This window comes from Mobula birostris, chromosome 3, assembly GCF_030028105.1.
Source record: "Mobula birostris isolate sMobBir1 chromosome 3, sMobBir1.hap1, whole genome shotgun sequence".
NCBI lineage: Eukaryota > Metazoa > Chordata > Chondrichthyes > Myliobatiformes > Myliobatidae > Mobula > Mobula birostris.
The window spans coordinates 226432358-226458835 of NC_092372.1; the positions used below are offsets into that span (position 1 = coordinate 226432358).

Consider the following 26478-nt stretch of genomic DNA (forward strand, 5'->3'; position numbering starts at 1 on the left):
CTCTTCCTCAGCACCCTTACCAATTTGGTTCACCCAATCTACATGTAGATTGAAGTCACCCATTATAACTGCTGTTCCTTTATTGCACACATTTCTAATTTCCTGTTTAATACCATCTCCGACCTCACTACTACTGTTAGGTGGCCTGTACACAACTCCCACCAGCGTCTTCTGCCCCTTAGTGTTACGCAGCTCTACCCATATTGATTCCACATCTTCCCGGCTTATGTCCTTCCTTCCTATTGCATTAATCTCTTCTTTAACCAGCAACGCCACCCCACCTCCCCTTCCTTCATGTCTATCCCTCCTGAATATTGAATATCCCTGAACATCGAGCTCCCATCCTTGGTCACCCTGGAGCCATGTCTCTGTGATCCCAACTATATCATAATCATTAATAACAATCTGCACTTTCAATTCATCCACCTTATTACGAATGCTCCTTGCATTGACACACAAAGCCTTCAGGCGCTCTTTTACAACTCTCTTAGCCCTTATACAATTATGCTGAAAAGTGGCCCTTTTTAATGCTTGCCCTGGATTTGTTGGCCTGTCACTTTTACTCTTGGGGGACAAATAAATGGTATCAGTCTTCACTGTGGAAGACACTAGCAGTTTGCCAGAGGTCTGTGAGTGTCAGGGAGCAGGAGTGAGTGCCATTGCTATTACAAAGGAAAAAGCATAAGGCAAGCTGAAAGGTCTTAAGGTGGATAAGTCACCTGGACCAGATGGACTACATTCCAGAGTCCTGAGAGAAGTTGCTGAAGAGACAACAGGTGCATTGGTCATAATCTTTCAAGAATCACTTGATTCTAGCATGGTTGTGGAGGATTGGAAAATTGCAGATATCGCTCCACTTCTATAGTTGTACCGTGGAGAGCATTCTGACGGGCTGCATCACTGTCTGGTATGGAGGGGCTACTGCACAGGACTGAAAGAAGCTGCAGAGGGTTGTAAATCTAGTCGGCTCCATCTTGGGTACTAGCCTACAAAGTGCCCAGGCATTTTCAGGGAGCGGTGTCTCAGAAAGGCAGTGTCTATTATTAAGACCTCCAGCACCCAGGGCATGCCCTTTTCTCACTGTTACCATCAGGTAGGAGATACAGAAGCCTGAAGGCACACACTCAGTGATTCAGGAACAGCTTCTCCCCCTCTGCCATCCGATTCCTAAATGAACATTGAACCCTCGGACACGAACTCACTTTTTTTAATATACAGTATTTTTGTTTTTGCATGTTTTTTAATCGATTTTCTAATAAATATATATATATATAGTAATTGATTTACTTATTTGTTATTATTTTTATTTTATTTATTATTATTTTTTCTCTCTTCCGTATTATGCATTGCATTGAACTGCTGCTGCTAAGTTAACAAATTTCATGTCACATGCCAGTGATAATAAACCTGATTCTGATTCTGATTCACGCTTTAAGAAGGGAGGAAGGCAAAAGAAAGGAAATTGTAGGCCAGTTGGCCTAACCTAAGTGGTTGGGAAAGTGTTGGAGTCTGTTATTAAGGATGAGGTTTCAGGGTACTTGGAGACTAATGATAAAATAAGTCAAAATCGGCATGGTTTCTGTAAAGGGAAATCTTGCCTGACAATTCTGTTGGAGTTCTTTGAGGAAGTAGCAAGCAAGGTGGAGAAAGGAGAGACAGCGGATGTCACTTACTTGGATTTTCAGAAGGCATTTGATAAGGTGCCACACATGAGGCTGCTTAACAAGATCAAATCCTACAGTGTTACAGGAAAGATACTGGCATGGATGGAGGAATGGCTGACAGGCAGGAGGCAGCGAATTGGAATAAAAGACCTTTTCTGGTTGGCTTCCAGTGACAAGTGGTATTCCTTAGGGTTCAGAATTTGAACTGCAACTTTGTCAGTGATTTAGATAATGAAGTTGATGGCTTTGTGGCAAAGTTTGTGGAAGATACAAAGATTGGTGGAGGGGTAGGTAGTGATAAGGAAACAATGTGCTTGTAGAAGAACAAATTGGAAGAATGGGCAAAAAAGTGGCAGATGGAATGCAGTGTTGGGAAATGTATGATATTGCACTTTGGTAAAAGGAACAATTGTGCAGACTATTGCCTAAATGGGGAGAAAATTCAAACATCAGAGGTGCGAAGGGACTTAGGAGTTCTCATGCAAGACTCCCAGAAGGTTAATTTACAGGGAGAGTCTGTGGTAAAGAAGGCAAATGCAATGTTGGCATTTATTTCAAAGGGAATAGAATATAAAAACAAGGAGATAATGCTGCGGCTTTATAAGACACTAGTCAGGCCACACTTGGAGTTATCAACAATTTTGGGCTCCATATCTTAGAAAGGACGTGTTGACATTGGAGAGAGTCCAGAGGAGGTTCACAAGGATGATTTCAGGAATGAAGAGGTTAACATAATGAGGAGCATTTGGACCTGTACTCACTGGAATATAGAAGAATGTGGGGATCTCATTGAAACCTCCTGAATGTTGAAAGGACTAGATAAGGTGGTTGTGGAGAGGATGTTGCCTTTGGTAGGGGTGTCCTGAACCAGAGGACACAGTATCTAAATTGAGGGGTGGCCTTTTAGAAGAGAAGTAAGGAAGAAGTTTTTGGCCTGAGAGAGACTGAATCTGTGGAATGCTCTGCCACAGACTGCAGTGGAGGCTAAATCCCTGGGCATATTTAAAGCGAAAGTTGATAGTTTCCTGATCGGTCAGGACATCAAAAGTTATGGTGAGAAGGCAGGTGTATGGGGTTGAGTGGGATCCGGGATCAGCCATGATGGAATAGCAGACCAGATTCGATGGGATGAATGGCCTAATTCTGCTCCTTTGTCTTATGGTCCTCCAGACCTCGCAACATCCATGTAAATTTTCTCTGTTCTCTTTCACCTTGTTTACATCTCTCTTGTAGGTAAGTGACCAAAACTGTACACAGTACTCCAATGCCTCACCAACATCTGAAACAACTTCAACATAACATACCATCTCTGTACTCAATAGATTGATTTATGAAGGCCAATGTGCTGAAAGCTTTATTTATGACCCTATCTACCTGATGCCACTTTCAACAAATCACATACCTGTATTCCCAGATCCCATTGTTCTACCACACTCCTAGTGCCCTATCGTTCACTGTGTAAGACCAACACTGGTTGGTCCTCCCAAAGTGCAAAACTTTGCACTTGTCTGCATTAAATTCCATCTGCCATTTTTCCAGCTGATGCAGATCCATCTGCAACCCATGCAACACACACAAAATTCTGGAGGAACTCGGCAGGCCAGGCCACATCAATGGAAAACAGTCGACGTTTTGGGCTGAGACCCTTCATCAGGACTGATAGTCTTCCTCATTGTCCACTACACCCCTAATCTTGGTGTCAACTGCAAATTTGCTGATCCAGTTAACCACATTATCATCCAAATCATTGATACAGATGACAAATAACAATGGACCCAGCACTGATCCCTGTGGCACTCCAGTAGTCACAGGCCTCCAGTCAGAGAGACAACCCTCTACTCCCACTCTCTGGCTTCTCCCACAAAGCCAACATCTAATCCAATTTACTACCTCATCCTGAATGGCGAGCGAGTGAACCTTCTAGACCAGCTTCAAATGTGGGACCTAAGGGGTAATAACTGTTCCTGGCCCTGGCAGTGTGGGTTTTGAGGCTCCTGTACTTCCTTCCTGATGGCAGCAGCGAAAAGCGAGCATGGCCTAGGTGGTGGGACTCTCTGAAGGTGAATTCTGCTTTCCTGTGACAATGTTCCATATCAATGTAACACATATAGAATGCTGGAGGAACTCAGCAGGCCAGGCAGCATCTATGGAAAAAGTACAGTTGACGATTAGGGCCGAGACCCTGTCGATGTGATCAGTGGTGTGTCAGCTTTTCCCATGATGCACTGTGCCGTATCCATTACTTGTTGTAGGATACTTTTCGTTCAAGAACATTGGTGTTCAAGGGAAATGGGTTTGATTCTCTGCACCCGTGGCCTCTTTCATTCTGCTTGTCCCTCACCATGTTTGACACACGTAGATCAATGAGGCAGCCCTCTTTCACAGGATACAACTTCATAAACAGCAGGGAAAGGCATGACCAGTCCATTGGATTTCAAAGGCCACCAGGGAGCATTCTTCTGCTGTTTGTAAGGAGTCATCACCACACTATCAGAACAATACAAGCTTTTCAGCCCATGATTTTGTGCTGACCCTTAAACCTACTCTAAGATGAATTTAACTCTTTCCTCCCACATAACCCTCCATTTTTTAAAAATCATCCATGTGGCTTTCTAAGAGTTTCTAATGTTTCTGCCTTACCACCACCCTTGGCAGATGCCATGCACCCACCATGCTCTATTTAAAAAAGAACTACCTCTGACATTGCCACCCTTCCCCCCCACCCCCCATACTTCCTTCCAATCACCTTAAAATTATGTCCTTTTGTATGAACAATTTCAGCCCTGGCAGATAACATCTATGGCTGTCCACTCAGTCTATGTCTTTTACACAAGAGCAGGGATGTGATGCTGAGGCTTTATAAGGCACTGGTGAGGCCTCACCTTGAGTATTGTGAACAGTTTTGGGCCCCTCATCTTAGAAAAGATGTGCTGGTATTGGAGAGGGTCCAGAGGAGGTTCACAAGGATGATTCCAGGAATGAGGGGGCTATCATACGAGGAACGTTTGATGACTCTGGGTCTGTGCTCGCTAGAAATGAGAAGGATGAGGGGGGATCTCATTGAAACCTTTCAAATATTGAAAGGCCTAGACAGAGTAGATGTGGAAAGGATGTTTCCCATGGTGGGAAAGTCTAGAACAAGAGGGCACAGCCTCAGGATAGAGGGACGCCCTTTCAAAACAGATGTGGAGAGATTTCTTTAGCCAAAGGGTGGTGAATTTGTGGAATTTGTTGCCACGTGCAGCTGTGAAGGCCAGGTCATTGGGTATATTTAAGGGAGAGTGTGACAGGTTCTTGATTGGACATGGCATCAAAGGTTACGGGGAAAAGGCCAGGAGCTGGGGTTGAGGAGGAGATAGAAACAATAGATCAGCCATGATTGAATGGCGGAGGATACTCAGTGGGCCAGATGACCTAATTCTGCTCCTATGTCTTATGGTCTTATCATTTTGTACACGTTAATCAAGTCACCTCTCATCCTTCTTCACTCCAAAGAGAAAGGCCCTTACTCGCTCACCCTGTCTTCATAAGGTATGCTCTCTAAGGGCAACATATCATCTGCCTTCTTAACAATCCTGTTAACCTGTGCGGCAGCTTTGAAGGATTTATGGACTTAGACCCCCCCCCCCCCACCCCGGTTTTCTCTGTTCTGTGCCTGTTATCTTTTTGTACACCTCAATCAAGTTGCCTCTCATCTACCTTCATTCCAAAGAGAAACACCCCAGCTTGGGGATACGTAAGGACTGTGTGAAGATTTTCCTGTGTCACTCCAAAGGAAGACGCCCCAACTTGGAGATACGTAAGGACTGTGTGAAGATTTTCCTGTGTCACTCCAAAGGGAGACGCCCCAGCTTGGGGATACGTAAGGACTGTGTGAAGATTTCCCCATGTTACTCTATCACTGTGTTTAATTCCTTCACCTCCTCGCTACTAATAGATTGTAAATTCCCTTCTCGTTGCAGTGCTGGTTCGAAAGGGTCCGGATGGGAAAGCAGAACTGGTGTTGTTGGACCATGGATTGTATGAAACCCTGAGTGCAAAGTAAGTGTTCTTGTTTGTTATTATGGTGTTGTTGTTGTGACACCACTCAATTAGCTGACCTATACATTTTTAAAAGGAAAAGACTTGAGGGCTGTGGAGAACTGCCACAGAAGAGGAGTTGAGGCCCTGGGGTAGATGAGCTGATCGTCAATCACACTGAATCACAATCAGGTTTAATATCACTGGCTGAGTTTGCAGTTTTCTGCAGCTTTTTCTGCTCCCTTCCATGCCAGATGGCAATGCAACCAGTTAGAATGCTCTTCACAGGACATCTGTAGAAGTTTGTGGGCAGGGCAGACCTGAGGGGCGGAATGGCCTGCATCTCCTATTTTCAACAAACAATGCTGGAGGAACATGGTAGGTCAGGCAGCATCTGTGATGAGGTGGAATGGACAGTGAACATTTCGGGTTGGGACTCTTCATCCGGATTGAAAGACAGAGGGAAGTAGTATAAAGTGAGGAAATGAGTGGATCAAGACCTGGGAGAGGATGGGTGGGTTCAGGTGAGGGAGGGGAAGTGGAAGTCACATGTGAAATCCAAGAACTGGAATTGGTTGTCAGAAGCTATTTAAGATGCACCCCACTAGGAGCTTTTAATAGGTAGTGGGAGCTTATCTCCATTACACCTCCACCAACCCTCCCTCACAGGCTAAAACAACCTGAAGGAGCCATTCTCCTGTGCTCCAATGAATAAAGTTGTATCCTCCTCAACCTCTCCATGTGATTCAGTCTTTCAAATTCTGGCAACATCCTCACATATCTTTTTCATAGAACATAGAAATCTACACCACATTACAGGCCCTTTGGCCCACAATGTTGTGCTGACCATGTAACCTACTCTAGAAACTGCCTAGAATTTCCCTACCCCATAGCCCTCTAGTTTTCTAAGCTCCATGTACCTATCTAAGAGTCTCTTCAAAGACCCTATTGTATCTGCCACTACCACTTCCGCCAGCAGTGCATTCCACACACCAACCACTCTCTGTGTGAAAAACTTGCCTCTGACATCCCCCTTGTACCTACTTCCAAGCTCCTTAAAGCTATGCCCCCTTGTGTTAGCCATTTCAGCCTCTGACTATCCATAAAATCAATACATCTTATACACCTCAATCAGGTCACCTCTCACCCTCCATCGCTCCAAGGAGCAAAGGCCAAGTTTACTCAACCTATTCTCATGAGGCATGCTCTCCAATCCAGGCTTATCCTTCCTGTAGTGAGGTGACCAGAACTGAACACTGTACTCCAAGTGGGGTCTAATCAAGGTCTTATATAGCTGTAACATTACCTCACGTAATGGTATCTTTCCTATGATGGGGTGACGAAAACTGAATACATAATATTCCAAATGCAGCCCCTTCAACATCTTGTATAACCTCAACTATAACTTCCCTACTTCTCTACTCAATGCCCTGACAGACAGGGCTAGCATGCCAAAATCCCCCTTCACTACCGTCTGTCTGCGGAGCCACTGGGCGCTTGTCCAGCGTCCATCAGCTTCCAGTATGATGTCATCCAACATCATGGCTCTGGATTCTTACGATCTTCGATGCTGTTGCTACTCAGTGTCAACCTGTCAACCATTGGACCAGAAATGGGTAGATCAGGAAGAGAGAGAAAGGGATGGCAGGTTACCTGACACTGGAGAATTCAGCGTTCTAGCTGTGGGGTGTAGACTACCTGGGGGAATACGTGATGCTGTTCCTCTAGAGTGTGTTTGGCCTCACCCTGCCAGTGGGCAGATGAGTCAGTATGCGAATAGGGAGGCGAATGATAAAAGCTGGCAATTAGGAACTCCAGGCGGCCATAGTGGTCGGAGTGAAGGTGCTGGGTGAATCGGTTGCTCAGAATGTGCCTTGTCTCACCGGTGCAGGGGAGGCCACATCAGAGCACTGGATACAATAAACTAGTTTGGAGGAGGTGTGTGCATCTCTGCCTCACCAGGAAGGGCTGTTTAGGTTCCTGGATGATGACGATAGAGCAGGTGTAGAGACCGGTGTTACACCTCCTACAGTGGCAGGGGAAATGTCCCTGGAGGATAGAGGTTTCAGAGGGATGAGCAGACCAGGTAGTCAGAGAGAGAGTGATCACTGTAGGCAGCAGGAAGGGATGGGACCGCACTGTAGCTCACAGAGCACAGAACATAAAACATGACAGCACTGTACAGGCCCTTTGGCCCACAATGTTGTGTTGACATTATAATCTACTCTAAAATCAATCTAACCCTTTCCTCCCACATGTTTCTCCATTTCTCTTTCATCCATGTGCCTATCTAAGATAATCTGTACTGTGCTATACTGTTCTGTGTTCGATCCCATCTAGTGCTAAATGGTTCCTGAAAGCCAGGCCAAGTGTGACCTAAACAGAGTTTTGTAGAGGTGCAACATTACCTTACAACTCTTTAACTCAATCCCCTGACTAATGAAGGCCAACACACCATACACCTTCTTAACCACTTTATCAACTTGTGTGGCAACTTTGACCGATCTATGAACGTGAGCCCCAAGATCCCTCTGTCCCTCCATATTGCTCAGAATCGTGCCATTCACTTTGTATTCTGTTTTCAAATCTTCTAAAATGAATCACTTCAAACTTCTCCAGGTTGAACTCCATCTGCCACTTCTCAGCCCAGCTCTGCACCCTGTTGATATTCTATTGGAATCTATGACAACCTTCTATGCTATCCTACTGAAAAGTTACTTATTCTCAGCCACTTTGGCATTTTAAATACAAGGGAGAGCGCAGCTGGTGAGGGTACCAGACCTGAGGTTTGGTTTACAGGTGGAGGGTAGAGCAGAGAGGAAGTCTAAAGCCTGATTTCCCCAAACAATAACTGGCTGTGCGTCAGCAATCCATCGCCTTGATATGTATCCACCACCCACCCCCTCCAGTTGTCTTATCTCAAGAACCTGCAATTTGCTGGCCTTGCCCTTTCTGAGTTTGACTGAGTGTTTGTGTATGTGTGCGCGCACAATAGATTCATAGAATCATAGAACATGCAGCATAGAAACAGGCCCTTCAGCCCATCTGAGTCTGTGCTGAACTGTTACTCTGCCTCGACCCAATGACTTGCACCTGTTCTGTAGGACTCCGTACCCTTCCCATCCATGTACTTATCCAAATTTCTTCTAACTGTTGAAATCGAACTCGTAACCACCACTTCCATTGGCAGCTTGTTGCCCATTATCACCACCCTCTAGCTGAAGCTCCCCCCTCAGATTCCCCTCAGATATTTCACCTTTCATTCTAGCAGTAGGTCAGATTTACTACTGGAAGCTCCTGAAACTTTATTTCATCTTAAAAGTATTGGTTTACATGTCCTGTTCTTGTGGGTTCCTGCAAATAGAGGTGATGAGGGGAGTAAGTGGATTGTTGGACAATGGCAAACTTGTGGGTAATGGGCTTAAAGGGAGACATCTTTATATATAAACCTGTTGGGTTGTTGGGAGAAGGGGGTAAAACAAGAAGGGAAGGAATTATATTGATTCGACTTATAATAGAGCATACAGTACTATGCTTAATTATTCCTTAATCTTGATGGAAAACATTGCACTGGGTATGTAGGTTTTGTCATTGTGAAATAGTTGAAAACATTCTATTACAATGTGAAGCATATGAGGTTGAAAGAAATCAAATGCAGGCTTCACTACTATCTTTGAGTGTTGATAGTTTTCAGTTAAAAACTTTAAGTTATGGAAGTGACTTTGATTTAATTCACACTATTGTCTTTCATTATAGGGGTTTTTGGGGTAATTTAGTTTTCATTTAATAAAGAACCAGTAGGGGTTTTATTTCCCAACTCTCTACACCATACTCCATGGTGGTGGTGATGCACCTTCAAGTTGGACTGCCGACCAGCATTGAAAGTCAGAAGAAGAAGAAAACCAAATCTGCATCTCTGGAACTATGAGGCACTGCACCACTGTGCTGATCGAGGATCAGATCTTCGGTTTGAGATTGAGTAAAATACTTTACTTTTCTGGTATTAGTCTAAGGTGCACCAATAAAAGTTCATGAGGTTCATATTGGAAATCTACGGATGTTTGGAGGAGAATAGTTTGAATAACATGATAATGGAGAAAGATTTGATTCATCCAAGCTTTGCTAGAACAGACAGTTTGTAAGAAATGCCCTAGTCAGTGGAGTTGTGTTATATTTCTTTGATGTCTGAGTTATGCTTTAGGACGAAGGAATATCGTGGATAATAAATATTGACCCAATTAAGAAAATTGTCGTGAAGGGAGAAGATAGGTTATAGACGACAGAATCATGGACTTTCCATTAAAGATGATGTGTAAGATAAGCATTTTATAGAGTACTTCATAAAATTTGACACTTCAAAACTCACATCATGCAAATTACTTTCTGCAGTGTGTTCCATTTACTACGTAACCATATGTGTCAGCCTGTTTTACACATAGCAAGTTCCCACAAATCACAGTGAGAGGACTGAACTGTTTTTGTGTTGTCAAATAATCATTAGAATATCAGCCAGGAAGAGCAACCTGCTATTTGACCAATATTTGGGTGAATGAAAGTATAATTATAAAGCATCAATACATTACAGGACTTTAAAAAGGGAAATGGTGAAGATAGGACGGCAGTTTTTGCAAGGAAATCATTTGAGGTGGTAATGGTTCTAAAGATAGGTGAGCCACAGCAGAACATAAATAGTTAACTGATAATGCCTTCAAAACTTTGGATAGAAAGCAATCTACTGAGATAAGGGTGAAAATAAGAGTCAACCTCTCCTTATAAGATATGCTTTCCAAACCAGGCAGATTCTGAACAGCTGATGAGAGGTAGCTTCACAGAGGTGTACAAGGTGATAAGAGAGCTAGATGGTGGGCAGGCAGACTTTTTCCCAGGGTGGAACTGGCTAATACAAGGGGACATCATTTTAGGAAAGAAGAAGGGTGAGGGATGTCAGAGGTAGTGTTTTTTTCACAGTAGGAGTGGTAGGTGCATGGAATGCACTGCCAGGGATGGTGGCGAAGGCAGATATGTGAGCAACATTTAAGGGACTCTGGTAGGCACGTGGATGAAAGAAAAAAGGAAAGCTGTGTGGAGGGAAGAGTTAGTTTGATGTTGGAGTAGGTTAAAGGGTCAGCACCACATAGTGGGCCAAAGGGCCTGTACTGTGCTGTACTGTTCTGTTCTATGTTTTCATTCTTAACCCATGACCTCTAGTTGTATTCCTATCCAACCTCAGTGGAAAAAGCTTGCTTTCATTTACCTTATCTATATCCCTCATAAATTTGTATACCTCTATCAAATCTACCCTGAATCTCCAATACTCCGGAGAAAACATGTCGTTTTATTTTGAAAATTAGGAGACAGCCTTGGCAAGTTATCAGTTTCCAGAGTGTTGTTGCTATCAGTGCTCTTTTGCAAGAGCAAGCTTCCACGAAAACCAGGCTCCAGGAACCATTTAGCACAGGACTGGACTGATAACTGCATTTGTCCCACTCTCAGTCTCTCGACAGACGCAAGAAGACTGAACAAAATGGTGAAACCCACCTCAGTGAAAAGGCCATGAGAGACACAAATACACAATTATTTCTGCCGCTTCGTCCCTTTCCTGCTGTGGGGCAGTCTCTCCCCACCCCTATTTTAGTTTTTTGTTGTGTTGCAGTCCCTGTGTTTTAGTAATTCAGCAAGGACTGTACTAACCATCAGGGAAAGTGAGGCCTTCCATTGGTCAGGGTCGACCGTGGATGTTGTGTCCCAGCTGTCTACGTGATGTGAAAGCCAGGGCAGTACAATACGGAGAGCGAGCTGTTGCCCCTGCGGCAGGCGCCCTCTCTCCACGCAGCTGATAAATCCGAAGGAACAGGAGAGACCGATGGAGTTTGGCACCGTCAGTATTGCAGGAGTTGCCAGTCAGCGTTGAACTCACCGTATGACAGTCTTAGGGTCTCTAGCTCTGATTTATCCCTCGTGGTTTACTTCCAAAACCTCCCCCATGAGTGGGTACAGCTGCAAAGCAGTGGAGGTGTGAGATCAGAGATTTCCTTCCAAGTGAACTGCCAACCATGACTGACAAGCCCCATCCAGGGAAAGTGTGCTCTCTGATTCTGTTCAGTGCAAGGCGTAAGTTACAGATAAATGACGGGTTCTCCGACAGATCTGTGCTGTTCATGGTGTTCACCTGGTTTGGCTCACCTGTTGAAGCAGTGTACCAGAATGCGGCCACTGTTGCACACAAATGCCACAGGTGAGAGCTCTGCCTGGTGGGCACCAAAGGTTACTGAGCTGCCCCAGATTGGACATGCCATGCCCCTTCACCAAAGGTGCTACCATCCTTTTACCACCCAGGACATACCCTCTTCACATTATTACCGTTGGGAAGGAGGTACGGGAGCTTGAAGACCCACACTGAACGTTTCAACATTCGGGCAGTCCAGCCGAGTTCCGGAGGCGGTGGGGTGTGGCTTGCATGCTGGAGTTGGTGCTGGCCCCAGGTCCATTCAAGAATCTATTAATAGCGGAATAGAAGCTGCTCTTGAGCCTAGTGGTACAACTTTACAAGCTTTTCTATCTTCTGCCTGATGGAAGAAGTGTGGGGAAGAATAAAATGTGTTAGTATAGAACATGCAACGTAGATACGGTAGGTCTGGTGCTTGGTAGTCACTGGGTCAAGGGGCTTGCTTCACGGCCACATTCTCTGTGCCTGTGTTTATTACTGAGCCCTGATGCCTTTAGATAGTGGAGACTCATCATGTCCTTGGCACTTGCTTTGTGTGGTGATGGTACTGCCAAGTCAGGAATATTATTGATAATAACTTATCAATAGAGCACTCTTCATACAGTAAATGTAGTTCAAAGTGCTTTACAAAGGACTAAAAGTACAAACATGAAAATAAAAGTCAAAAGGACGTTAGTTAAAAGCAAGGTTAAGTAAATAAGTTTTAAGCTGTTGGTTAAGAGTGTCAACTGAGTCTGCATCCCTTGAAGTTTTAGGTACTGAATTCCACAGTTTAGTTCAAAAAATCTGACCTGCCAATTACCTTTAGATGGCAATTGTTTAAATTTAAGAGAGCAGTGGAAAAAGACCTGAGAGCTCGAGTGGGATTATAAAACGAAAACGATTCTGTGATGTACTCTGGTCCCAGACCATTAAGAGCTTTAAAAACAAGTAAGAGCACTTTAAAATAAATTCAAAGAGATACAGAAACCAATGCAAAGTGCTAGACTGAGAATGATATGTTCCCTCATCCTGGTGTTGGTTAGAGGTCTAGCAGCAGTGTTCTGAATGAGTTGAAGTTTGTCAATAGATTGCGTGGAATGGTGAAACATGTGGAAGAGAGGACTGCCTGCTGTTGCCGCCACCTCCCACTCGGTACCGGAGGTTGCTGGGGTGGTTGAGGTTCCTACAGTGGGAGTCTGATTTCCTGCCTGACCTTGAAATGTACCCGGTGGCCACTCACTGCTGTGTTCCCCTCTAGGGATCGGGTGAGCCTTTGCAAGCTCTGGCATTCCATTGTCCTTCTCAATGACGTGGCGATGAAGAAGTACTCGGAAGAGCTAGGAGTCAAAGGTGAGTTGTCTGAACACATCTTTGACCAGCAGACATTGGAGCAGAATTAAGCCATTCAGCCCATCGAATCTGCTCTGCCATTCCATTATGGCTGATTTATTATCCCTCTCAACCCAATTCTCCTGTCTTTTCCTTGGAAACTTTGACACTCTTAGTAATGAAGAACTTATCAATCTCTGCTTTAAGTATACTTAGTGACTTGGCTTCCACAGCCATCTGTGGCAATAAATTTCCTCCTCATCTCTGTTCTAAGAGAAAATCCTTCTATTCTGAGGCCGTTCCCTCCGGTCCTAGACTCCCCCACTACAGGAAACGTCCTCTCCACATCCACTCTATCCAGGCCTTTCAATATTCTGTAGGTTTCAATGAGATTACCCAACTCATTCTTCTAAAATCAAGCGAGTACAGGCCCAGAGCCATCAAACATGCCTCACTTGTTAACCCTTTCATTACCAGGATCATTGTCATTGAACCTCCTCTGGAACCTCTCGAATATTAGCACATTCTTTCATAGATAATGCGACCCAAAACTTTCTCAATACTCCAAATGCTACTCTGAACTGCATCTATGATCTACAAGCTCTCTTTCAAGAACTCTTCACAACTCACGTTCTCAGTGTTATTTTTTAAATTGCACAATTTGTTGTCTTTTCCGCATTTTGTCAGACTTTGGTTATGAATACAGTAGTTTTAAGTCTATCGTATGTATTTCTTTATTTTCCTGTAGATGTCTGCAAGAAAATGAATCTCAAGGTAGAAACTTGCTGCCCGTTACGCCACTGGCGTTTAGGGCAGCAGTGAAGGTAATCCATCTCTGGCGATGTTCAGGGCTTCACCATGTCAGTATCTTTTTCTCGACTTTCACTGCTGCCACCCATACAAGTCCCGGGTGGAGATTTGAATACCGTCGCACACGGATGTAGAAGGGTTCTTTGTTGCTATTTCTGTAACAGTTTTGTTTGGCCAGTCAGCCCTGAGCTGAACTTCTGAAACCGGAGGACCAGCGGACCACTCTTAGTCTGGCCTCTAACCTTTGACCCTGTTTGGCATGGGTGACCCGACCAGGAGCCAAAGCGTAATGCCCTGACTCCAGCTGACTACTCTCCGGGTCATTGAGGCACACAAGCCTCCAGCCACAACAAGGTTATGGTCCTCATGGTGGAAAGGAATCGAATGAATTGACTTTATTACTTACATCCTTCGTATACATGAGGAGTAAAAATCTTTACATTATGTCTCCGTTCAAATGTGCAATTATAGTAGCTTATAATAAATATTATGTACAACAGAGTAGCCAATATAACATAGAAATACAGTTGCGTTAGCACGAATTAAGCAGTCTGATGGCCTGGTGGAAGAAGCTGTCCCGGAGCCTGTTGGTCCTGGCTTTTATGCTGTGGTACTGTTTCCTGAATGGTAGCAGCTGGAACAGTTTGTGGTTGGGGTGACTCAGGTCCCCAGTGATCCTCAGGCCCTTTGTAAATGGCCTGAATAGTGGGAAGTTCACATCTACAGATGCGCTGGGCTGTCCACACCACTCTCTGCAGAGTCCTGTGATTGAGGGAAGTACAGTTCCCATGCCAGGCAGTGATGCAGCCAGTCAGGATGCTTTCAATCGTGCCCCCATAGAAGGTTCTTAGAATTTGGGGGGGCCCATACCAAACTATTTCAGCTGTCTGAGGTGCAAGAGGTGCTGTTGTGCCTTTTTCACCACACAGCCAGTACGTACAGAACACGTGAGATCCTTGGTGATGTTTATGCCGAGGAAGTTAAAGCTGTTCACCCTCTGGACCACAGATCCATTGATGTCTATAGGGGTTAGCCTGTCTCCATTCCTCCTGTAGTCCACAACCAGCTCCTTTGTTTTTGCAACGTTGAGGGAGAGGTTGTTTTCTCAACACCACTGTGTCAAGGTGATAACTTCCTCTCTGTAGGCTGCCTCATTATTATGTGAGATTAGGCCAATCAGTGTAGTATCACCAGCAAATTTAATTAGCAGATTGGAGCTGTGGGTGGCGACACAGACATGGGTGTACAGAGAGTAAAGTAGCAGGCATAGTACAGCCCTGAGGGGCAAAGGTGAGGGAGCCCACTCTTACCACCTGCCGGCGACCTGACAGGAAGCCCAGGATCCAGCTACACAAGGCAGGGTGAAGGCTGAGGTCTCTGAGCTTCTTGTCGAGTCTGGAAGAAATTATGGTGTTGAATGCTGAACAGCATCCTCACATAAGCATCCTTCTTCTCCAGACGTGTAAGGAGGGTGTGTAGAGCTTTGGCTATTGCGTTGTCTGTTGATCAGTTGTGTCAGTAGGTGAATTGTAGGGGGTCCAGTGTGGGTGGTAGCATACTGCAGGTGTAGTCCTTGACCAGCCTCTCAAAGCATTTACTTATTATTGAGGTGAGTGCGACAGGACGCCAGTCGTTCGGACATGTTACCTTGGTCTTTTTAGATGCAAGGACAATGGTGGATGTTTTGAAGCAGGAAGGCACTCTACAATGGGGGAGGGAGAGATTAAAAATGTCTGTAAACACACCTGCCAGTTGTGCCACGCACATCCTGAGTACCCACCCTGGGACAGTCCGGTCCCACCCGCAGCCGTGCGACTGTCCATCCGTTGGAAACAGCTGCGTACTGTATCACCAAGCTGCCGGTCACATCATCTGCAGGTCCCCTCAGGGGCTCAGTATTGGCCACGTCAAATCGAGCGTAAAACAGATTTAGCTCGTCTGGGAGAGAGGCGTCGATGTTGGAAACTCCACTGTGTTTAGCTTTGAAGTCTGCGATGGTGTACAGACCTTGCCATAGGCTGCGTGCGTGTGTTGTTGGTGGAAAGTAGAGACTGAATCTTGTCTCTGTATTGTTCTTTCGCTGCCTTGATGACTTTAGCAGATCATAGCTACGTTTCTTGAGCCCTTGTTGATTACCGGCAATGTAAGCTCTATCTCGCACAGTAAGTTCTGCTCGCACGGAACTGTTGATCCAGGGTTTCTGAAAGATCCAGGAGGACCCTGACCGATTCCTGGGGGACAACATCCTCGATGCACTTCTGGATGAATCTCATGATCCCACCCGTGAACTCAGAGACATCCTCATCATGAAAGACATTCCAGTCAACGTCATCAAAACAGTCCTGTAGCATGGAGACCGATTGGTCTCCAATATGGCCGCCTCTTGTTTCAGCGTCTGCCTATACTTTGGCATCAGAAGAATGGGGGAGAGATCTGATTTTCCATATGGAGGATGGAGGAGCATTTTGTAAGCATTGCGGAAGGGAGAGTAGCAGTGGTTGAGTTTGCTATCTCCCCTGGATGTGTTGGCAAAACTGCAGAGAGACTTTAGGCGGCGACACTCTATTAAAGTCACCGGTGACGATGAAGACGGCCTCCGGGTGTGTATTTTCCAGTTCCTTGAGAGCCCGGTTGGCATCAGCCTGCGGTGCACTATACACAACTGTGAGAATAACAGCCGTGAACTCCCTAGGCAGCCAGAAAGGTCTACACAGCAGCACCGGGTACTCCAGATCTGGGGAACAAGAGAATTTGAGGGCGTGCACATTCCAGGGGTCGCACCAGGCATTATTAACCATGAAGCATACCCCGTCTCCTTTACCCTTCCCAGAGAGGTTTTACCCAGAACAGGGAGAACCCTGGGGGCTCGACGGCAAGATCTGGTATCTCCTCCATCAGCTAAGTCTCCACCAGGCACAAAATGTTACATTTTGTACAGGTAGTTGATGATGAGAGGTACATATGTTCTTTAATACAGTAATAGATATACTTTGAATTTTGTACATGTGGAGTCTGGACTGAAAATCCTGCTGTATCACCCGAACTCAGAGGTGCCTTTCTCATTCAAAAAAGTTAAAAGTAAATGTATTATCAAAGTACATATACGTCACTGTATACAACCCTGAGATTCATGTGCTTGTGGGCATTCAGCGTAAACACAAAGAAACACAATAGTCAATAAACAAAACACATTCAACAAGATGGACAACCAGCCAATGTGCAAAAAGCAACAAACTGCAAATAGAAAAGGGGAAAAATGGTAAATAAATAAACAATAAATATCGCAAACATGAGATGAATCCTTGAAATTGAGTCCATTCAGTTCAGTGATAGAGTGGAGTTACCTCCTCTGGTTCAGGAGCCGGATGTTTGAACTGTAGTAACTGTTCCTGAATCTGGAGGTGTGGGTCCTGAGGCTCCTGTACCTCCTGATGGCAGCAGTGAGAAGAGAGCCACTGGGACATTGAGGAACAGATATGTAACCAGATTAAGGAAATGTGTAAAAATACCAGGGTTGTTGTCGCGGGGAATTTCATCTTCCCTAATATAAACTGGGATCTTCTTGGTGTAAGGGCTTTAGATGGGGCTGAATTTGTTAAGTGTGTCCAGGAAGGTTTCATAAATCAGTATGTGGATGGTCCACGTATTGAGGAGGGGCCGTAAAGGAGCCCGGCCAAGTGATTGACCTCTCAGTGCGTGAACAGTTGGGGAACAGTGACCACAACTCCTTAACTTTCAGGATAACTATGGATAAGGATAGGTATGGTCCTTGTGGGAGAGTGTTAAATTGGAGTAGGGCAAATTACAGGGTATTAGGCAGGAACTAAGAAGCTTTAATTGGGAACACCATTTCTCTGGCAAGTCCACTTCAGAAATGTGCAGGGTCAATTGCACAGAGTAGAGGAAAGGTATGTTCATGTTAGAAGGAGGGATGGGGATGCAAGGATAAGAGAATCTTCTGTCTGTATGCCCTTGATGGCAGGTAGGCTGGTGCTGGTGACAACCTTCCTTGCTGGCACGTGGGAGATTGCGGGGTGACAGTGAAGAGGTATATCAGATCACAGGGGTGACAGTGAAGAGGTATGTCAGATCACGGGGGTGACAGTGAAGGGGTATGTCAGATCACGGGGGTGACAGTGAAGAGGTATATCAGATCACGGGGGTGACAGTGAAGGGGTATATCAGATCACGGGGGTGACAGTGAAGAGGTATGTCAGATCACGGGGGTGACAGTGAAGAGGTATGTCAGATCACGGGGGTGACAGTGAAGGGGTATGTCAGATCACGGGGGTGACAGTGAAGAGGTATATCAGATCACGGGGGTGACAGTGAAGGGGTATATCAGATCACGGGGGTGACAGTGAAGAGGTATATCAGATCACGGGGGTGACAAGTGAAGGGGTATGTCAGATCACGAGGGTGACAAGTGAAGGGGTATGTCAGATCACGGGGGTGACAGTGAAGGGGTATGTCAGATCACGGGGGTGACAGTGAAGAGGTATATCAGATCACGGGGGTGACAGTGAAGAGGTATGTCAGATCACGGGGGTGACAGTGAAGGGGTATGTCAGATCACGGGGGTGACAGTGAAGAGGTATATCAGATCACGGGGGTGACAGTGAAGGGGTATATCAGATCACGGGGGTGACAGTGAAGAGGTATATCAGATCACGGGGGTGACAAGTGAAGGGGTATGTCAGATCACGGGGGTGACAGTGAAGAGGTATATCAGATCACGGGGGTGATAAGTGAAGGGGTATGTCAGATCACGAGGGTGACAAGTGAAGGGGTATGTCAGATCACGGGGGTGACAAGTGAAGAGGTATGTCAGATCACGGGAGTGACAGTGAGGGGGTATGTCAGATCACGGGGGTGACAATGAGGGGGTATGTCAGATCACGGGGGTGACAAGTAAAGGGGTATGTCAGATCACGGGGGTGACAGTGAAGGGGTATGTCAGATCACGGGGGTGACAAGTGAAGGGGTATGTCAGATCACGGGGGTGACAGTGAGGGGGTATGTCAGATCACGGGGGTGACAAGTGAAGGGGTATGTCAGATCACGGGGGTGACAGGGGGTATGTCAGATCACGGGGGTGACAGTGAGGGGGTATGTCAGATCACGGGGGTGACAAGTGAAGGGGTATGTCAGATCACGGGGGTGACAGTGAGGGGGTATGTCAGATCACGGGGGTGACAGTGAGGGGGTATGTCAGATCACGGGGGTGACAAGTGAAGGGGTATGTCAGATCACGGGGGTGACAGTGAGGGGGTATGTCAGATCACAGGGGTGACAAGTGAAGGGGTATGTCAGATCATGAGGGGCAAAGAGAAGGTGAATACCCACACAGTCTTTTTCCCAGGGAAAGGGAACCAAACTGCAGAGCAGAGGCTTAAGGTGAGAGGGGAGAGATTTAATGGGGATCTGAGGGGAAGCCATTGCGCCTGAGTAGCTTAGCGGTTAGTGTGGTGCTATTGTAGCTCGGGGTGTTGGAGTTCGTTTTCAGTTCCAGCACCCTCTGTAAGGATTCTCCCCGTGTCCATGTGGATTTCCTCGCACTATCCAAAGATGTACTGGTTAGTGGGTTAATTGCTAGGCGTGTGCGGGTGGGTCGCTGGGCCGGAAGGGCCTGTTCTGCTCTGTAACTCTAAATAAAAAATAAAATTTTAAAAATTCACCACATTGGGAATGAGCTGCTAGAGGAAGTGGGTGAGGCAGGTGCCTGAACAACACTTAAAAGTCTCTCGAACAAGTAGATGGATAGGAAAGGTTAAAGCAAGGGTTCCCAACCTGTTTTATGCCAAAGAGTCTAACCATTAAGCTAGGGGTCTGTGGGCTATAGGTTGGGAAGCTCTGGTTTGGAGGGATATAGGCTAAGCACAGGCAAGTTTATTATTTTTATGCATAATATACAGCTTGGTAACAGGCCCTTTCAACCCAGTGAGCCCACACTGCCCAGTTACACCCATGTGACCATTTCACCTACTAATCTGTATGTCTTTGTAATGTGGGAGGAAACTGGAGCACCCAGGGGAAACCCATTTGGTCACAGGAGAAAATGCTGCTTACTGAGAACGGGAAAATTGATCGCGGTTTGCTGAATCTAATAGTGTTACAATAACTGCTACGCCTCCTCAGTGTGGACCAAGTGGGCTGTTTCTGTGCTGTATTAATCTGTAACATGGTGTTTTGGGGATCAGAGGTGTAGAATTACAACAGTAATCTTTTAATAGTTGACACATGATCAGTTTCTGTTTGGGTGTCTATGATATCCCAGCATATCTTAACCTGCCTCTAACCTGCCGCCCCTCTTTCCTCGGCAGACTATTTCCTGTTCTGTGAGATCTTGATGCAGCGGCCAATCAACATGAAGGAGACGGCCTTCCACCTGGCCAACATCCTGACCCGTGAGGAGAGGGCTTACATGCAGGACATGGCCAGCAACCACTTCGACAGGATCGTCCAGGTGTTAAAAGACCTGCCTCGCCCCATGCTGCTCGTCTTCAGGAACATCAACACCGTGCGCAGTATCAACATGGTGCTGGGCTTGCCTGTCGACCGATACGTCCTCATGGCCAAAAGGTACCAGGCAAATGCAGTGTTGGAATCTGTTTGAGGAGATTAGAGTGTACAGATATACTCCTTAGAGTAGCTGCATTCGTTACATGTATGTCAAAATATTGAAGCACACAGTGAAATTGGGGCACTGCAGTACTGTAACAGTTAGCGCGATCCTATTACAGCTTGGAGCATTGGAATTCGGAGTTCAATTCTGGTATCCTCTGTAAGCAAGTCTGTACGTTCCTCCCCATCTGTGCGTGGCTTTCCTCTGAGAGTTCTGGTTTCTTCCCACAGTTCAAAGACGTACCGGTTAGTATGATCATTGTAAATTATCCCATGATTAGGGTAGTGTTAAGTCAGTGGGTTGCTATGTGGCGTGGCTCTGAGGGTCAGGCAGCCCCGTTCGGTACTGTATCTTTACAATATAAATGTGTAGTTTGTGTCAATGACTAACGCAGTCTGAGGATGTGCTGGGGGCAGCCCACAGGTATCGCCACGTTTCCGTTGCCAACATAGCATGCCACAACTTGCTAACTCTAACCTGTACGTCTTTGATATATAGGAGGAAACGCACACGGTCACGGGGAAAACGTTAAAACTTCTTGCAGTAAGTGCTGGGAATTGAACCTGGGTTGCTGGCACTGTAAAGCTTTATGTTAACCACTACGTTATTGCTGGTGGTACCGTGCCAGCGACCTCCAATTGGAGTCCAATTCCCACTGCCATCTGTAAGGCTCAGAGTAGATCAGACAGTCCGCACAAAGCATGGGCCAAAGGATCTGTGCTGTATTCTGTGATTGGTCCAGCAGTTGTCACCTCTTCCCTCCGTCTGATCTTGGCTGCTGTTTCTTTGGTGGAGTTTTATCTAACCAACGTTGCTTGTGATTACAAGCCCATCACCCCTACAGGGGCATAGGCCAGAGTCCTCAGTCCTGCGCCAGACTTTCAAGTAATCCCTGAGTGTAGCCTATCTTTGAAGATCCTTCCTTTCCCAGGGATGAGGTCTGGTGGTGTTTTTGTAGCTCTGGGTTTTTACAGTTGGGGTTGCTAGCCCCATGCCCAACCCTCCTCCTGTCACAGCTGGGTTTGGGACCACCTATGGTGGTGTTATGACAAGCCCACACTGAGTGGCATATCCATGCAGTTGTTCTTGCCCTTGCCCCACTCCCGGGTTGTAGCACTGGAGAGTGGATCCGGGTAATGCACTGCACAGGATCGGAAAAAGCTGCTGAAGGTTGCAAACTCAGCCGGCTCCAAATTCGGGCACTAGCCTCTCCAGCATTGATGACCTCTTCAAAAAGGCAGCATCTATCATTAAGGATCCTCATCACCCAGTGCATGCCCTCTTCTCATAGTTACCATAAAGGAGGAGGTACAGGTGCCTAAAGACACACACTCAACAGTCCAGAAACAGCTTCTTCCCCTCCACCATCAGATTTCTGAATGGACAATGAAATACCTTTTTTTCTCTCTCTTTTTGCACTAAATTTAATTATATACAGTGGATTCATTTTAATTGGGACACATTGGGACCAGTACATTTTGATCCACTTAAGCAGCTGCCCCAATTAGCCAAAGTTTCATGGTAATAGTCAAAAAGGTATTAAAAAAAAAAAGACTAATTACCATTTAACTGGGTAATAAGTTATGTATTTAAATGAAGTACAGAACAACTATTTATAGTTGTCCGTCGTATCCGATGATGACAGGAAACCTGTGCGGGTGAGGTTTTAAAGTGGGGTCTTCCTTGGTTACAGTGGATGCCCATGACTTCTGTGCTTTGTCATGCCCTTCACTTTCCATAAAGTGTTGTAGAACTGCCTTCCTGGCCATTGGATCTCACTGTAGATCTCATCACTTGCTGGGACATGCGTATCCCGTTCTCACTGGGGTATGAGACCCACCAGCTACCCTAACCTGGTTTAGCCCACCTGTCGAAGGGATGTGGCTGCTGTTGCAAGCGAACAGCTACTTGGAGCCACAGGTGAGAACTGAGTATACAGTGGGGACCAAAGGTGACATTCAAGATGACTGTTGATTCCTTCAAATTCTCCGAAGTTCCTAACTTGTAGAACTAGTGAAATCGTTTCATTTTCACTTCCGGCTGTTTCTGGCATCTCCAAGCCAGAATGCTTGAAACCGCGATGAGCAAAACAGTTCTGAACTGTCTTACTGCTTATTTCTTGCCAATTATCAGTGACAAAAATCTCTGCTTTTTGAACACAAACACATGTAACTGATGCTATTTGAAATCTAAGCACTCTGTAGAATCTAACGGCCACACATACACGTGACTAATGCTAGTTAGAACCTATTCAGCAACAGTTTCCTGTCCCAAATAAATGAAGGTAATCCCAGCAATTTTCTCAACTTATTTTTGTTCTTTAAGAGTTGTCCCAAATAAGCAGCTTCCACGATTAACCGATAGCCCAATGATCCGGAATCCATTGTATATACATTTTTTCTTAGCTGTAATGTTATTATGTATTGTACTGTTCTACTGCTGCAAAACAACAGATTTCACAACATATACTGGTGATATTAAACCTGATTCTGAATCTGCCAACTCTTGCCTTAAACCTCACTCCTCCCCTTGTGAGGATAATCTTGCCTGTACTTGGAGTGGATGATAAGTTCTGTTATGGTCTGTTACAGGCTGTGGAGGGTGATTTGTACTGAGAATTTGTGTCTGTCAGGTACAGATGCTGCCAGGGCAGAACATGACCTGCTAGTGTTTTTATTATATTCAGAGCAGGGGCTCCCAACCCTTTTTATGCCATGGAGCCGTACCATTAACTGAGGGGTCCATTGTCCCCAGGTTGGGAAGCCCTGATTTAGAGATACAGCGCACACCGCCCAGCAGCCCAGCGACTTAACCCTTCCTAATCACAGGACAATTTACAATAACCACTGAGAGGGATAATAATTGAGCCATGATGGAATTGTGGAGCAGACTCCATGGGCCAGGTGGGCTAATTTTGCTCCTCTTTCTTAGGATCTTATTAACTTACTAACCAGTATGTCTTTGGTCTGTGGGAGGAAACCAGAGCACCCGGAGGAAACCCCCGCATACAAGGGAAAGAACATACAAATTTGTTTATAGAGGACCCTGGAATTGAACTCCTGAAGCCCCAAACTGTAATAGCATTGCGCCAAGCGCTACACTACCATAAGATATAGGAGCAGAATTAGGCCATTTGGCTCATCGAGTCTGCTCCAGCATTTCATCACGGCTGATCCATTTTTCCTCTCAGCCCCAATCATCTGCCTTTTCCCCGTTTCCCTTCATGCCTTGACCATTCAAGACTCTATCAACCTCTGCCTTAAATATACTTAAAGACTTGGCTGCCACGGCTGCCCGTGGCAACAAACTCCACAGGTTCACTCCCTGGCTAAAGAAATCCTCCTCATCTCTGTTTTAAAAGGATGCCCCTCTACGTTAAGCCTGTGTCCTCTGATCTTAGACTCTCTCACCATAGGAAACATCCTCTCCACATCCACTCTATCAAGGCCTTTCACCATTCGATAGCTTTCAATGAGGTCACCCCTCATTCTTCTCAATTCCAGTGAATACAGGCCCAGAGCCATCAAATGCTCTTCATATGACAACCATTCAATCCTGGAATAATTTCTCTGATCCTCCTCCGAGTCCTCTCCAGCTTCAGCACATTCTTTCTAAGACAAGGGGCCCAAAACTGCTCTCAATACTCCAAGTGAGGCCTCACCAGTGCTTTATAAAGTCTCAACATTACATCCTTGATGTTCTATCCAGTTCCCTGGGCTTGGATACAGTGTGTGTTTGTACCTGAACTCTGACCACACCAACCTCTATCATTACTGATGTTTCCCGATTTAGCAGAGCCGCTGTTCTCTGCGAATCCTGACCTCGACAAGCTGTGATAGGAATTTATTGTTAGACTGAATTCTGTGCCAGATCTGTCCTGATTTTAATGGTCTATGTACAAAATTAGAGTTAGCACAATTCTCCCAAAGACTAGGAGCCACAACCAGGTCTTTCTCTGCGTCGAGCTACTCATGGGCTGGGCAGTGCCCTTCGGCACAAATTGTCCAGCTGGTCCCAGCTGCCCAGTTTGGCCCCCAGCTCTCTAAGCTTCTCCTATCCATGTATTTATATGTTTTGTTAGCTTTCTGTCATTTCCAACAATGACTAGAGACCCATGCAAGGGAGTTTCTAAAATGGAAAAGCGTTTCACTCTCTCGACCTTGGATCAGGGGTGCGAGTAGTCATCACGCTGTGATCTTCCTTGGTTGCAGTGGATGACCATGAATTCTTCTGAGCCTTCTGCCATTCACTCTTCATGGAGTGTTGTAGAACCACCTTCTTGGCACTGGACCTCAGAGTTGATCTCATCCGCCCAGTCCGCTGAATATCACACTGTGTTTTCACCCTGTGTATGCTCTCATAATCTCATATACCTCTATCAGGTCACTCCTCTGTCTCCAGTATGCAGACCTTCATAGTTGATATCGTATCTGTTTCCACTGCCTTCCCAGGCAGTGCATACCAGCAACCGACCACACTGTCTGTTCAAACAAAAAATGGCCTCATACATCGAACGTAGAACAGTATAGGCCCATCGGTTCATGATGTTGTGCCAACCTTTTCAGGATTCAAGATCGTTTAATGTCATTTCCAGTACATGAGTGTAAAGGAGAATGAAATAATTGTAACTGTGGGTCTAATGCAGCTCAAGGCACAGAAAGATAATAAAATAAGCACAGTAAATAAAAAAAATACATACATGAGATAGCATATATACATAGATTGATTATATGTCCAATACAAATAATGCTAGGCACAGGAATGTCTGTGCATAAGGTGAATGGCAGGAAATTATAACACTTTTGACCGACTCCAAGATCAACCTAACCCTTCCCTCCTGCATTAGCCCTCTATTTTTGTTTGTTATCCATGTGCCTATCTCAGACTTTCTTAATGTGCCTTATGTATCTGCCTGTACCCCAGCCCTGGCAGCACATTGCACACACCCACCACTCTCTGTGTAAAAAAAAAAGTAATTATTTCTAACATCCCCCCTGAACTTATCGTTCAGCCATACTGAATACAGCCAAACAAAACCTGTTCCTCTGTGGACAAGGTGCAAGTCGCAGTGCTTACATTCATACACATCACAAGGCACACATAGCACAGTCACAGAAAAAAATAAAGCCCCAAGTTGCAGAGTGACATGTCCTGTATATTGATGGTGCGCGGCTGTTACCGGCAAGAACAAGCAATCCTCAGCAGTCTGCAGTCGAGCACGTGCACGCAATGCACCCATCGAACACTGGAGGGCAGCACCAATATGAAAACTCAGTCCCCAACCAGAATAGACACTGCGCTACACTCACAAAATGCTGAAAGAACTCAGCAGCCTTGGCAGCATCTATGGAAAAGAGTACAGTCAACATTTCGGGCTGAAACCCTCCAGCAGGACACTTTGCTTCACCGCTTCTGGCACCTCCTGTCCTGGACTGCTTTATACACTTCTGTCAGGTCTCCCATCATTCTCTGAAACTCAGAGCGACCCATGTTTTTCCACTTCTGCTTTTAGCTCATAACCTGTAAACCTGACAACATCCTGGTGAAGCTCGACTGCATCCTGTCCAAAGCCTCCACATTTCTTCGTGTAATGGGGTGAGCAAAGTGCACACAGTACGGGCTAACCACAGTTCTAAACAGCTGCATCTCAACACCCCAACCAGCGAAGGCAAGCATTGCTGTATAGGTAGAGGTTCCACCTTTGGATTGATACACTGCCATCAATATACAGCCGTCACCCCAGAGTAAGGGCTGGTTACAGACTGGCTGCTGTCAGATAAAGGTTTGTCAGAATCAGAATCAGGTTTATTATTACCGGCATG

General features: G+C 45.7%; 1 protein-coding gene across 1 annotated transcript in view; it reads left to right on the top strand.

Annotated features, from left to right (window-relative positions):
• Window positions 1-26478, top strand: part of adck5 (aarF domain containing kinase 5) — a 129448-nt gene that overhangs the window by 89835 nt on the left and 13135 nt on the right. The window contains exons 11-13 of the mRNA XM_072254263.1: window positions 5627-5705; window positions 13151-13242; window positions 20355-20613. Of these exons, the coding sequence (XP_072110364.1) occupies window positions 5627-5705; window positions 13151-13242; window positions 20355-20613 (430 nt within the window). The remainder of the gene's footprint in view (window positions 1-5626; window positions 5706-13150; window positions 13243-20354; window positions 20614-26478) is intronic.